Genomic DNA, 14,516 nt, shown 5'->3' on the forward strand with positions numbered 1-14,516 from the left:
CTTATGTAATGAAGAACAAATTATATTTATGTACACATAAATGATGAAAACTAACCAGAGAGATTGATCCGCTTTGTAAATTTGTAATTTTGTGAATTTGGTCTAACCCTTTTGTTTAGATCAAGAATTAAACAAAAAAAATGACAATTAAAGGCATCATCATGAGCTGTTAATAATAATGTGGCAATTAAATATTTACATAAAAGTATATAAAGGTGTTTCCATAAAGACGCTAGCTGCAGGTTTTTAAATAAAATGTTTTAAAAGCCAAATAAAATATGCTTGTTGTTTTTGATGGTTGAGAAGTTACGAACAGTGTCTTGATATTTTATGACTTTCCAAGTTTTTCGTAGAGATTTCGGTGTTGAGATGTCCTGCGGTGTGACATGCTATACTTATATAATTTTTTATATAATTTTGATAATTATTTTATAATGTTTATAAAAATTACTTTTGTGTAAGAATACACAATATATTTGTACATACGTTATATTTGTATTATTGTGTGTTCTATATATATTTTATGCAATTATTTTTTCTTCATTTTTTTATCTGTGTATTGTTGTTGTTTTTCTCTGTGCACCAGAAGCTTCTCACAAAGTCAATATCCTTGCGTGTGTAAGCATACTTGGCAATAAAGCTCATTCTGATTCTTCTTTTTTATTATTATATAATTGTATTATTATTATTTAATAATAATTAACTTATTAATATATATAATCTTTAAAAAATGGATTTGTCAAACCAGAGGACCATCTAAAATGAAAAATTAAATGGTGACCAATTACACCAGCTAAATTATACTCCCATGTGCGTTCATATATATATATATATATATATATTATTCACCAAGAATCTTGATGTATATATATTATAAAAATAAAAATAAAATGTCCATGCAACATGTTATGCATCAACTATAAACATCAAACTGGCCTCTGGTTTTAAACTGATGTTGAATAAATGAGAGGGGAATTTGTGGTAAAATTTAAGTCCAAAGTAGTATTTGCCCCAACAGTATCAGGAATCTCTGGCAAAGGCACAATGAGATGAACAGCTATGCCTATAGCTAGGATGAGCACAGCAGCAAAGGTGATCAGACCCCTCCTGAGGATGAGCTGAAAGGTAGAGAGCTTTTCCTTCTCTTGTGCCACAGTATTGTTGTGTATCTCATCCTGATCATGAGAGCTCACACCCATATACTCATCCCTGTTCTGGGAGAAGACAAGACAAAAGAGATCAGGCTTAGTTTTCAGACGTGTTGTGTGTTGAGATAAAAGTAAACAGACTCACCTCACTGTGCCTTGCTGTAGGACCAACAGGACAGATCAGGCCATTTGTAACACTATCAGGAGGTGTCACTTCAGAGACTTTACTCTTTCCAGCTCGTTCCACTGCCTGCAATGTTATGAACATGCTACACATCATCAATATAATACAGATAAGAACAGAAAGAATTCGTCTGAATTTTGGAAATACCACTGTTTGCATGGCAGCAAAAGAAGAGTGTCAAAATGTTGGTAAAAATGGTAAACTTGTTTCAGGCTTTTTGTGAAATCTGTTATTTCTGTGGGCACATCCACACTACGACTAATACCTAATTCTTCATAATGCTAATTTAGTATGAAAATGCATTGATTTCCCTGACTATCGCTCACTTCAACGTTGTGTCGAGTTAAGGGGACTTTCTTGAAGGCCTCGGTTACCTCTGAACTTGAGGAAAGATTCTCCAAGCTGAAAGAGAATCCCCCTGAAAGAATAGGAGTTTGTAAAAGAATGCCTTCCTCTTTGCATGTGATAGCGTTAAGATGGCCCCAGCCGCTTTAACTCCATGCGAGAAACATAGAGAGAGAAATGGTGTGGCTGGCGCGGCCTGCTCCCATGCTTGGCACATCGTTTTGTTCCCACCTTACGGCATTGCGGGAACCTAAAATGTTTCTGCCGATTTTTCATGGGGCGTTGTGGAAGGGTACTTTCAGTCTGATGCAGCCTGTTGCTTTGGCATGCAACTGCCTGTCCGCACCTGCGTCAGCAGCGCATGTACACGGTTCAGTGCATGGCGTGATTGAATAGGGACCCCTTGTGTCGCTTCCCTCGACACAATGTCAAAGTGAGGGACAGATGGGGAACGTCTAGGTTCCCTGATGGAGGGAAGGAGACGTTGTGTCCCCCGACCACGATGCTGAACCGAGCCACTGTAATGGCCAAACCTTATTCTCGGCTCCTCAGTGCAAAACCTGAATGGACAGACTCAAGATTCCCTCCTTTTATACCCATATGTCCGGGGGAGGGACATGCAAATTCTGTCTGCCAAATTCTCATTGGCCTTTTCTCAAGTTCAGAGCTAACCGAGGCCTTCAAGAAAGTCCCCTAGTGTCGCTTCACTCGACACAACGTCTCGTTCCCTCCATCAGGGAACGGAGGTTACAACAGTAACCTAGACGTTTGCTACACTTACGCATCTCATCCACACTGGAATGGTGTTCTCCTCCACTGAAACAAAATAGAGTTGATGTGATCTGTGCTACTTACATAACCTAACAGAATTGAAAAAAGTGATTGGTTCCAAAATGGTTTCCAGAATAGTTTTCCTGTCTGCAATTAGTCCTACAAAAGATATCCCCAATCCAAACTGTGATCAACACACAAAGCAACAGACAGTCTTTGGAGCATAAAGGTGACTATAGATGATTAAATAGATGCAATAAAGAAAATGCCAGTCACAATTCAGTTTGCAACTACATTTGCACACTGATGAAATATAAAATATTTTCAAATATTACCCTTCAATTTTGAGAAATGGTTTGAAATTCTTAAGAAAAATTCAAAAAACAAAAATAGACAGCACAGTTAAGACTTAAGAGAATTATAACTGAATTCATAACAGAAAATTGTGGAGAAGAATAAGAAAAAAGAATTAAGAGCAATATTTACACAGTGCTGACTTCCAAGCACTACAATAACAATGACGTACCTCTTTGGTCACTCTCTTCCAGTTAAGCTTAAAAATCACTGTGATGAAAAAACTGGACTGCACACACACACAGATGAGAAGTCCCAGCCAAAAGCCTGTGAAAATGAGAGATGATATATCTGTAGGACAGCTGCTATCTTGCTACTGAATTGTTTTAATGAATGCTGTCTTTGTTGCTTTTTATGTAATTCTGCAGGGCCACTGATGTTCTCTGTGTGGTTCAACCCAACAAAATCACAGTATGATTTATAATCCAGATGGAAACACAGTGGCCAGATAGGCTCCATAAGGTCACAAGTACAATGAGTGAAAAATCATTTAAATTACTAATTTGATAGTAACAGAATAAGAAACTTGAAAAACAAACACACCAACAACATCTAATTTTGCAGCAAACATGAGAGAAGTGCCGAGTGGAAGTCCAATGCAGTAATACCCGAAGAAATTAGCTACAGCTGCAATCTTCTGCTGCCCAGAACCCAAGAGAATACCCATGCTGACACACTTGGAGAGAGAATAAAAAAATACATTTTGAAATTACAACTTGAAAAATAGCCATCTTAAAAAAACAATCAAAACAAAAAACTTTTCTTAAAATGTAAAATTATAGCAAGACGCATAACTACACTGAAATGTAAAGTAAGCTGGTGCTGTTTTTACCTTAAGGGGCTATTTCAATGCAACAAAAAAAAAAAAAAAAAAAAACTTTTCTTATTTCTATTTCTAAACATCTTTATAATAAGATACACTAGAGAAGAAACATGGCTTAATATATCAACATATTAACATATCTGAAAGTTTATTTTTCTCAACCCATTGTCAAATAGTTTTTCTTCTTTTAAGCATAAATCTACCAAAATTAGGTTTATGCTTAAAAAACAAACAAACAAACAAACAAACAAACAAACAAAGACAATTTGCCAGTGTGGTAAGAAACAAACATATCTTTTCTGTCTCATTATATTAAGCTTTTTAAGACAAAAAAAAAATTACTGAAAATTATTATTATTATTATTTTTATGCAGAAATGTGATAAAAGGCCATATACTGTATGAACATGACACAGTATATACAACTATAGTATATTTGGACACAAATTTTATATATTATTTTGGAAAATACAAGTTACCTTATAAACATTTTACATTTTTGTGATATTTTGAAATATATGCTGCATATACTGTATGTACAAATATGAGACTATTTAACAGTTATTGGTGAAAATTATGCATGAATGAACATACAGAACAAATTACATATACTGTCATATATCAGATCTATGCATGGATCTTCCTGATCTGACCCTTAAAAATGATTTGTTACTCAGGATTCAGTCATAATAAAGCTCTTTTACTTCATTTAGACGACACCACATGAAACACTTTTTAGCTTACCAGACAAAACATTTTTACAGTGTACTTACAACAAGACCATCAAAGAACTGGAGCACACAGTAGACATTTAAGAGTTTGGAAACGAGTGCCACAATCTGCCTACAAATAAGACACGTTTTTCAACACACCACTGTTTGAAAAATATATTTATTTTAAGTCAGATTTGAAGAGCAATTTACCTGTCTGAAGTAAACAAGAAACCAATCACAGTTTTTGTTGACACGAGCACAAGACACTGCAAAACAGCCAAGACAGCTGCATCACAATGACAAACGGAAAGAAGAAAGACTGAGTCAGGCTGTGCTGCAGACATTGAAAAATTAACATGCATTAGATGAATCTGACTGAACATGAAGTGTTTGTAAACCTGTGCAGATGAGGGACACTTTGCTGGTGCGGATTGCTCCATCAGTATCTCCAGCTCCAAGCGCATTACCAACACGTACACATGCTGCACCTTGAATGCCCAATGGAAACTGTAAAACATGTTAGGAATGAATACACTAACAAAACTCTACTAAAGAACAACAACCATGTTATTTTGGACATGTGCCATGGTTGTACCATTTTTTGGACATGGTATTATGTATTTTGGAGATGTACAATGTGCTTTTTATTTGTACTGTGGTACTACCATGATGTTTTTTTTTTTTTTGCATGGACCATAACACTACTGTGGGAGGGCGGGGCCGGGTCGTGATACTACACACCCGGTCTCGTATTAGGCTAATTATGCCTCCCACAACTACTATTTTTTTTACCATAGCCCATAACCCAGGGGTTAAATTGGGCTGGTATGGTCCAGAACGCCTGTCCCACATAGAAACGCTTTTCATTTCTGTTTCGCATCATGTTGATTCAGTAATTATTTGTATTTTGTGTGTTTTTTTTTCTTTTGGAAAAAAAAAAATCAAATATACAGTGGGATACCGTAGTGAAAATTAATATTTATGCCACAGTGAATAATTTAAAACTCATATAATTTAATGCAAATGTTTTCATTACAAATGGTATTATCAGAAAAACATTTGAGTAAAATGTAGTAATGTAGAAGTTGTTTGTTTCCCCCATTAAGAACTATGTGCATTTACTTTTAATTGTAACATAATTCGATTTAGAAGTTTAGCATGTTCTATAAGATGACCCCCAAATCTAGGGCAAGAAGAAGGTAACTTGTCCCAGCTGTCATTTGATTTTTATAAAATGTATAAAATATATTTGATATCATTCTTAATTTATTTATTTTTTTGGTCATATAATGTAAAGCACTAAACCAAATATTTCATGTTATTATGTTTTTTTTTTTCACAATTAATTTTATTAAATACATAAATAATGACAGACCAATCAATCTCCCAGTAAAATTGATTACATAAATAATGACAAACCAATCATAATCCTAGTAAAATTGATTAATCTGAAAGAAAAACGTATTCTATGAATTACATACAGGCCTATTAGTAAATCCATATTAAGACACCTAAGCATTTTATTAAAAGTTTATAAAATACATGGCAGGTGGCATGATTGTGACATCACACAATTTTAGGGTTCCCCCACCAACGAAATTGCAATTTAACCCCTGTTAGTACCATGTATTTTTTTTTTAACATGTTTCATATTTTATAAATGTACCTTAATACTAACATGCTTTGGACATACTATCATGTTTTATGTGTGTGTGTGTGTGTGTATGTGTGTGTGTGTGTGTGTGTGTGTGTGTGTGTGTGTGTGTGTGTGTGTGTGTGTGTGTGTGTGTGTGAGCATGTATTTATCACTTTGTGGGTACCAAATGTCCCCATAAGGATAGTAAAACCCGAAATTCTTGACCTTGTGGGGACATTTTGTCGGTCCCCATGAGGAAAACAGCTTATAAATCATACTAAATTATGTTTTTTGAAAATGTAAAAATGCAGAATGTTTTCTGTGAGGGTTAGGTTTAGGGGTAGGGTTAGGTTTAGGGGATAGAATATAAAGTTTGTACAGTATAAAAACCATTATGTCTATGGAAAGTCCCCATAAAACATGGAAACACAACATATGTGTGTGTGTGTGTGTGTGTGTGTGTGTGTGTGTGTGTGTGTGTGTGTGTGTGTGTGTGTGTGTGTGTGTGTGTGTGTGTGTGTGTGTGTGTGTGTGTGTTTTACATGCACTATGGAATATTGGACATATACCATAATACTATCATGTTTTATAAACATGTACTATAATAAAACATTTTGTACATGTATGGTACCATAGTACTACCATTAATATTTGGACATGTACCAAGGTACTACCATGGTTTTTGGGAAGAGTCATATAAATACTATGGTGCATGAATTTCAGTACTATGGTATATGTCACAGTACTATGACATCCACTGTCACTGTTCCATGGTACTGTCACTGTACTTTTTTGAAAGGGTATGTAAACGTAGTAAATATGTTGTTCATAGTGTATAAGTACACTAACCTAAAGGATTATTAGGAACACCATACTAATACTGTGTTTGACCCCCTTTCGCCTTCAGAACTGCCTTAATTCTACGTGGCATTGATTCAACAAGGTGCTGAAAGCATTCTTTAGAAATGTTGGCCCATATTGATAGGATAGCATCTTGCAGTTGATGGAGATTTGTGGGATGCACATCCAGGGCACGAAGCTCCTGTTCCACCACATCCCAAAGATGCTCTATTGGGTTGAGATCTGGTGACTGTGGGGGCCATTTTAGTACAGTGAACTCATTGTCATGTTCAAGAAACCAATTTGAAATGATTCAAGCTTTGTGACATGGTGCATTATCCTGCTGGAAGTAGCCATCAGAGGATGGGTACATGGTGGCCATAAAGGGATGGACATGGTCAGAAACAATGCTCAGGTAGGCCGTGGCATTTAAACGATGCCCAATTGGCACTAAGGGGCCTAAAGTGTGCCAAGAAAACATCCCCCACACCATTATACCACCACCACCAGCCTGCACAGTGGTAACAAGGCATGATGGATCCATGTTCTCATTCTGTTTACGCCAAATTCTGACTCTACCATCTGAATGTCTCAACAGAAATCGAGACTCATCAGACCAGGCAACATTTTTCCAGTCTTCAACTGTCCAATTTTGGTGAGCTCTTGCAAATTGTAGCCTCTTTTTCCTATTTGTAGTGGAGATGAGTGGTACCCGGTGGGGTCTTCGGCTGTTGTAGCCCATCCGCCTCAAGGTTGTGCGTGTTGTGGCTTCACAAATGCTTTGCTGCATACCTCGGTTGTAACGAGTGGTTATTTCAGGCAAAGTTGCTCTTCTATCAGCTTGAATCAGTCGGCCCATTCTCCTCTGACCTCTAGCATCAACAAGGCATTTTCGCCACCCAGGACTGCTGCATACTGGATGTTTTTCCCTTTTTACACCATTCTTTGTAAACCCTAGAAATGGGTGTGCGTGAAAATCCCAGTAACTGAGCAGATTGTGAATACTCAGACCGGCCCGTCTGGCACCAACAACCATGCCACGCTCAAAATTGCTTAAATCACCTTTCTTTCCCATTCTGACATTCAGTTTGGAGTTCAGGAGATTGTCTTGACCAGGACCACACCCCTAAATGCAATGAAGCAACTGCCATGTGATTGGTTGATTAGATAATTGCATTAATGAGAAATTGAACAGGTGTTCCTAATAATCCTTTAGGTGAGTGTATATCAAGTATATTCACTGTGTTGTGAACACTGTTTTTATATATTTTAGTTTGCCTAGTTATGTGGCAAACCACAAGGGAAGCATATGTCATGTTCTTTGGGGAACCTTATAATTGGAGAAATATTGGGGCTTAAATTACCATGTAGTTTATGAAAGCCAGCATAATGACTGCATGTTGAGCTGCCAGATCCAACTCACTCAGCATGCCTGAAATAAACAGACACAAGTGAGTGCATTTGATAGAATTATGGTATTATGCTGTTCAATTTAAGTGGTTTCTCTCATTAAATCATTTACACAAGTCTACGACAAGCTTCTTTCTTCTTGTAGCAATCATGCGTGAAAAATATCTATTTGACTGTAGTCTTTAGAAAGCACCTGCTAAGAAACCTCCAACCTCATATATCCACCACTCAAAGCACATCATCATGGTACTGGGGATGGCCAGTTTCATGTACCCATCCCACTGCTGAAGTGAGTCACATGACCAGCCTGTGATGGGAAGAGATAACTGCAGATATCACAGATAATAAGCACTTTTTTAATGAGTGCGCTTAATGCTGCCTTTCCTCTTTGATGTTAATTTCTAATAATTTACAGTAACAATTGTCTTTTTATCATTATGCTTGTACAAAGAACACAGACGTGTAACTTATGTATAAAATGTGCTATGAGCATAAAGTACTATTACAGCTGCTATGTTGCATGCGTGTGTGATGGTGTGCAATTGATTTTACTGATTGTACAGTATAATTTTATTTAAGTGTATGCCTTAAATGTATTTCCTTTTTTCCTATTTGTTCATTTTAATTCTTGTTTTTTATTTCTTGTTCTAACATGATTTTTAAAATTGTGTATTATATGTTTTTATTTTTCCTGCTCTTAATCATGACTATGTAAAGCACTTTAATTACCATTGTGTATGAAATGTGCTACTGTATATATACTGTGAATAAGCTTTGCCTTGCCTTAACTGAGTAAATGTTGAACATTGAAGAATATTGTCTGATTTATTGGTTCACCTCCCCATGTATCAATGTGCAGCTTCTTCCAGCGAATGTACAAATAGAGGAAAACACAAATATAGATCTGAGAGATGGTATTGGCAGCTGCAGATCCACTGAAATACAAAGACCAGAAAAACACACAATTGTAATACCGGTCCGGTATGGTACTGGTACTGTATATCTTTCTATTGATGAACCCTGACCAGGATCATGGTAATCATCAAACATACAGTGTGTAAATGAATGACAGGGATGAGGGTTTCTTATACTTACTATAAGCCAAGGTCCAACCAGTTGAGGAGGCTGTAGTTTGTCATCAAATTGGCAATGTTGGCTGCAATGGCTGCATACATCTGAGGCAGAATCACACCCTACAGGCCCAAAACAGCCATTATTAATTGTGTTGTGAGTCATTTTTTTATGTTAAAACAAAGTTTGTCCTTTCCCAACATAATTTATGCAGAGAAAACTATAATAAAACCATTTGTGGGCAGATTTGTGTGAAAATGTGTAGTAGCCTTTCTATCACCTGCAGTTTTAAGTGTGGTGTTTTAAACACTTTCTTTAATCCTCGGAAAGAGTTTACAACTGCTTTCCAATGACCAAAATACATGAACATATTTATTAAATGTCATGCCATCAAATGATTAATATCAAGTCACACTGTCATTTACAAATCCCATCAAATCATATACAACAAGATGATCTCTGGAATCAAAGACTACAGTGTAACAATTGGAGGATGGCTGTGATAGTTTATGCATGGAACGGCAATTCTTAAGTTCATCCATGCAACAATGCTTTTGAAGATTTCAGCTAAGGTGTTTATCTGCACTTATCTCTCAAAACAGACTGCATACCTGGTTCTGGAGATAGGCTACTTGCAGCTGATGCAAAAACATAGCCTGTTGAAGATAGAGAGAGAGAGAGAGAGAGAGAGAGAGAGAGAGAGAGAGAGAGAGAGAGAGAGAGAGAGAGAGAGAGAGATAGAGAGTGAGGAGGGAATGCATTAAATCTGAAACACTATTGGTTTATGGTTGGGTTTATATATTATATATTAAACTACTGTATAATGTAAATAAAGTAATTTTGCATATAAAGGGAAAATTATGACTCACAGGGACTGCTGGCAGGTAAAAAACCACATAGATTTGAGCTATCCTGAAAAAGGAGCACATTTATTACTGTGAAATAGAGGGCTAGGCACTGTGAAATTGAGTATTAGAATGTCAGTCTGTGCACAATAAAATGCCTCATTTACTTACAACATAGCCTAAAAACATTGTCAACATTTACACATCCAGTCAAAAGTTTGGACACACTTGACTGAATTTATGTTTCTCATTATCTTCAAAACGTTTTGATTTCAAGGCTTATACTGGAATGCTTGAAATGCTAAATTTGTTGACAATTATTCCCTATAATACTCATCTAAATTGTGCATATTTGTTAATTTCATTACAAAAATAGTAGATGAGTGTGATTTTTTTTTAGTAGATGAGTGTGATTGGATAGTGGAAACGCAGCCAACAAGTAACCAGCATACATACTACAACCAACATACATACAAACTCTTTCAAGACTGTTGTAAAAGCATCCTAATGAAGTTCAGAGATTCCCAGAGTGTAGTTTTGATTTGTTGAAAATGTTTTGGTTTCTACAAATTTCCCATATTTCCAGCCAGATTTAATTAAATTTATGTGAACATGACCACATTTTTGCAATTCAAAAATGATGTGCTGTATAACATGTTTTGCTGCAGTTTTCCAGTGAAATGTCCAGCTGGGGGCGCCAAAACCGACACAAATATGTCTTATATAGACGAGGTTTTAATTCGTTTTTAAAACATTTCTCCCTAATTTAAAGCTTTTGCCTGAACATAACCAATAGTATTTTAGAACATAAATGAGATGTTTAAAAAGACATTCTTACCAAATCAACGTCTAAACCTAACCACTGGTGTTTTAAAATGCAGAAGTAAAATGAAAAATAACATTTTCTGAACCAAATACCTCAAGACATACCACATCTAATATACGTGCAATATCATTTATGAGCTTAAGGTCATGGCTACACTTGAACTTCAATCCTCCGATTCGAAGTTCAATGCTCTATCAGGTGAGCTACAATGCAAGGTCATTCTGGAATAAGTGTATATATGTAGTTTGGTCTGTAATAGAACCATTCAAATGTACTGCTTTCCAAAAGATGTATAAGAGTAGAAGTTTCTCGATATCATAAAATAATATGGTTTGAGTAATAGAGAGAAAAACAAGTATTTATAAAGTTATTATCAGCAATAACTAATTAATTTTAAAAAGTTAATAACTTTATAATAAATTTATAAAGTTATTATCAGCAATAAACAATAACTAAAATCATGATTTGAGTGAAAGTGAATTAAAACACACAGTTGTTGTAGCACATCTAGTGTTCATTTCACCTGGAAACTGCAGGGAATTGTACATGGAGACACGTATAACAAGTTTTACAAAAATGTAGATATAGTCTCCATGAGACTAGGTCAGCTTTAATTCGTGTTTTTTCTTAGTTTTGATGGCTTTAATATAATTTGAACATAGAAAATAGTAATAGTTTTTGGTTATATTTTTTTTTTTAATTGTTTGTTTCTGTAAAACAATTAATAAATGACATGAGTATGTAGTAAGCCCAGTAGTGATTCTGCAGAACATGGAGAATTAAACTGGGGTTAATGGGGTTAATTGCCCTATCCAAGGGTGATAGTACATACACTTTTACAGCAATTTTTTAACTAGCAACTTTCCAGTTGTCCTGAGCTTTGGTCACCACACCACCACCAAGAGACACAGAAGCAGTCACCTTGCCACCTCCGGGTCTTGACCTAGCAGGAGGAGGATTGGTTGGGTGTTGATGAGTAGAGCCCAGCAGGGCAAGCAGAAGAGCAGGAGGATCAGGACACTTCTCTGCAGGATGACACCAACACGCATCAGGTTCTTCCCACCGAAGGTCTGAGAAGAACATGGGGTCAGATCTTCAGATCAACACAACATATCTGAAATGTCTCATATTGTGCTAAGTTTAGAGTTTCAGAAGAAATGGATTGCACACGCTGCAATTTTGTATGAAATCGCTGCTAAAAAACAGCTTAAACCAGCCTAAGGTAGGTTGCTGGTCTCCCTGCCTGGCCAAGCAGGTGCCTAGCTGGTTTGATAGACCAGCTAAACACCTTAAGCAGTTTTTTCTCCACATACTTTTGTATTACATTTTCATACCTGAGAGAAAAGTGTGTCAGCTGCCAGTGCAAGCCCTCCGCCTGTAGCTGCTGTTGTTATGTTTATCGTCTGACAAATCAGAAAAAAAAACATCAGCTACTTGTTATCTATGCTCCACTTCAGTGCGCCAACTTAAAAACCAAATACACTTATGATATCAACCCACTCGTAGCTGAACTGTACAACACTGTGCTAACATTTGCATTTCATACATAGTGTCATATACATATAGTGTCCTGTAACACTATAGAGGATCAATTAGATAATAAGATGACTGAAGCATAAACTCACAGCTGAGGCCATTCCATAACCAGCCAGCACACTGTTTCCCAGGCGACCACAAAACATTGTTATGACAAATGGCAGAAGGTAATTCAGAATGCGCGATGCAACCTGGAAAGACAATCTGAAAATTCAGTGGATGAAAAGTATAAGAGGCACTGAGGCATATTTCAGAAATAATGACTGTTTTTTCTTTTTTGACTTTATTCTTTGATGTGCTCTCTGCTGCAGACAGGACAGTGATGTCAAAAGTATTATAAGTGTGTGTGTGTGTGTGCGCGTGTGTTTTTTTTTTAACATGACAATACACAATGGGGAAGACATGAGGTAGTTGTAACACTGGGAAGTTGTCACACAGACAAAATCTCAGTAACAACAAGACTGAGTCAAAGGTCAAATACACAAATGTATGTTTTCTCTAGCAATGATTTTGAACACCTAGTTCAAAGCCTATTTATATTAGAATATATTTGACAATTCTATCCTATAAAATTCTAAAACCTAAAATTCCAATATCACATTTTTGCTATAGTTGTTGTTTAATGAAGTGAGCACAATGAACCCACAATCAACCAAAGCAGATAAACTACAGTTTATAATTAAGTTAGATTTTCACAGAAAGATTGAACTGTGTTCTCAGGACATGGGTATTTGTTATGGATGCCAGGCTGGGGTAAGTTGTCACGTGTGGTAAATGTATAAATGTTTTTAATTACAATAACGTGTTGTCCAGAACAAAGCTTTCAAATGTTTCTGTTACATTTAATATTTTTGTTGCTGTATGTATTGTTTTATAATTCTTTTGCCATTTAAATTTAACTGAAAAGTCTATAACAAGCTATTAAATTGCAGGTTCTGTTCATGCAGTTACCCTGCAGTTGGGGCATGTTGTCACAAAGCTCAACTTGTCTTTTCCTAATAAATAACAGTGAAAATATTTCATACTCAAAAAAGTGTAAAGTACAAATTGTGATAACACGCCCCAGTCTCCCCTATATTCAATTCCATATGTTTATGTTTATGTTTATGTTTATGTGTGTGTGTGTGTGTGTGTGTGAGCGTGTATTTATCACTTTGTGGGGACCAAATGTCCCCATAAGGATAGTAAAACCCGAAATGTTTGACCTTGTGGGGACATTTTGTCGGTCCCCATGAGGAAAACAGCTTATAAATCATACTAAATTATGTTTTTTGAAAATGTAAAAATGCAGAAAGTTTTCTGTGAGGGTTAGGTTTAGGGGTTGGGTTAGGTTTAGGGGATAGAATATAAAGTTTGTACAGTATAAAAACCATTATGTCTATGGAAAGTCCCCATAAAACATGGAAACACAACGTGTGTGTGTGTGTGTGTGTGTGTGTGCGCGTGTGTGTGTGTGTGTGTGTGTGTGTGTGTGTGTGAGTTTAAGAAAGACAGAAAGAAACTGAGTTCATACCAGTGGTCCAGTCATGTGCAGGATGTGGTAGAGCTCTTCTCTATATACCAGAGGGATGCAACGCCTCACAGATATACAGCAAAACCGCTTGGAACTGGCCTCCATCGATGAAGCTTCGGTCCTGGGACTTGAAACATCCATTATCTCCTTAGACCTGATCTGAAGTGACGTCAGAGGCAAGGCTGGGGACGATTCCGCTGCTCTAGCTTTGCTGCTAACAGGTCACTGTGGCAAGGTTTCACCATTTTAAAAGCTTACTGATTATATGAAGCCCTTGACAATATTTCATCTGAAAGGATGTGTACTCTGCAACTAGATAACCCAAAACAATATTAAAAAACCAGTGTGCCTCCCGAAATAACAATAATTACCATTTGGAGAATTTGCAGAATATGTTAAAGGATATTTCCTGTTCAATATAAGTTTAGATGAATCCCCAACATTTGTGACATAATGTTGGTTACCACAAGAAAATATTTTGACTGGCCTCCTCATTTATATA

At 36.3% G+C, this 14,516-nt stretch overlaps 1 protein-coding gene across 1 annotated transcript; it reads right to left on the reverse strand.

Moving 5' to 3' along the window:
* Positions 1-364: 364 nt before the first annotated feature.
* On the reverse strand, positions 365-14,219 carry LOC127631601 (multidrug and toxin extrusion protein 1-like). Its single transcript, XM_052109850.1, has 17 exons — positions 14,015-14,219; positions 12,591-12,692; positions 12,300-12,368; positions 11,887-12,035; positions 10,164-10,206; positions 9,906-9,950; positions 9,319-9,416; positions 9,061-9,158; positions 8,417-8,530; positions 8,178-8,245; positions 4,736-4,844; positions 4,548-4,623; positions 4,398-4,467; positions 3,346-3,478; positions 2,975-3,069; positions 1,294-1,398; positions 365-1,214 (listed from the first exon to the last, which is right to left on the reverse strand). The coding sequence occupies exons 1-17, from the start codon at positions 14,153-14,155 to the stop codon at positions 945-947; spliced, it is 1,785 nt and encodes a 594-aa protein (XP_051965810.1). The 5' UTR covers positions 14,156-14,219; the 3' UTR covers positions 365-944.
* Between the last annotated feature and the right edge of the window lie 297 nt (positions 14,220-14,516).

This window comes from Xyrauchen texanus, chromosome 38 (assembly GCF_025860055.1).
Source record: "Xyrauchen texanus isolate HMW12.3.18 chromosome 38, RBS_HiC_50CHRs, whole genome shotgun sequence".
NCBI lineage: Eukaryota > Metazoa > Chordata > Actinopteri > Cypriniformes > Catostomidae > Xyrauchen > Xyrauchen texanus.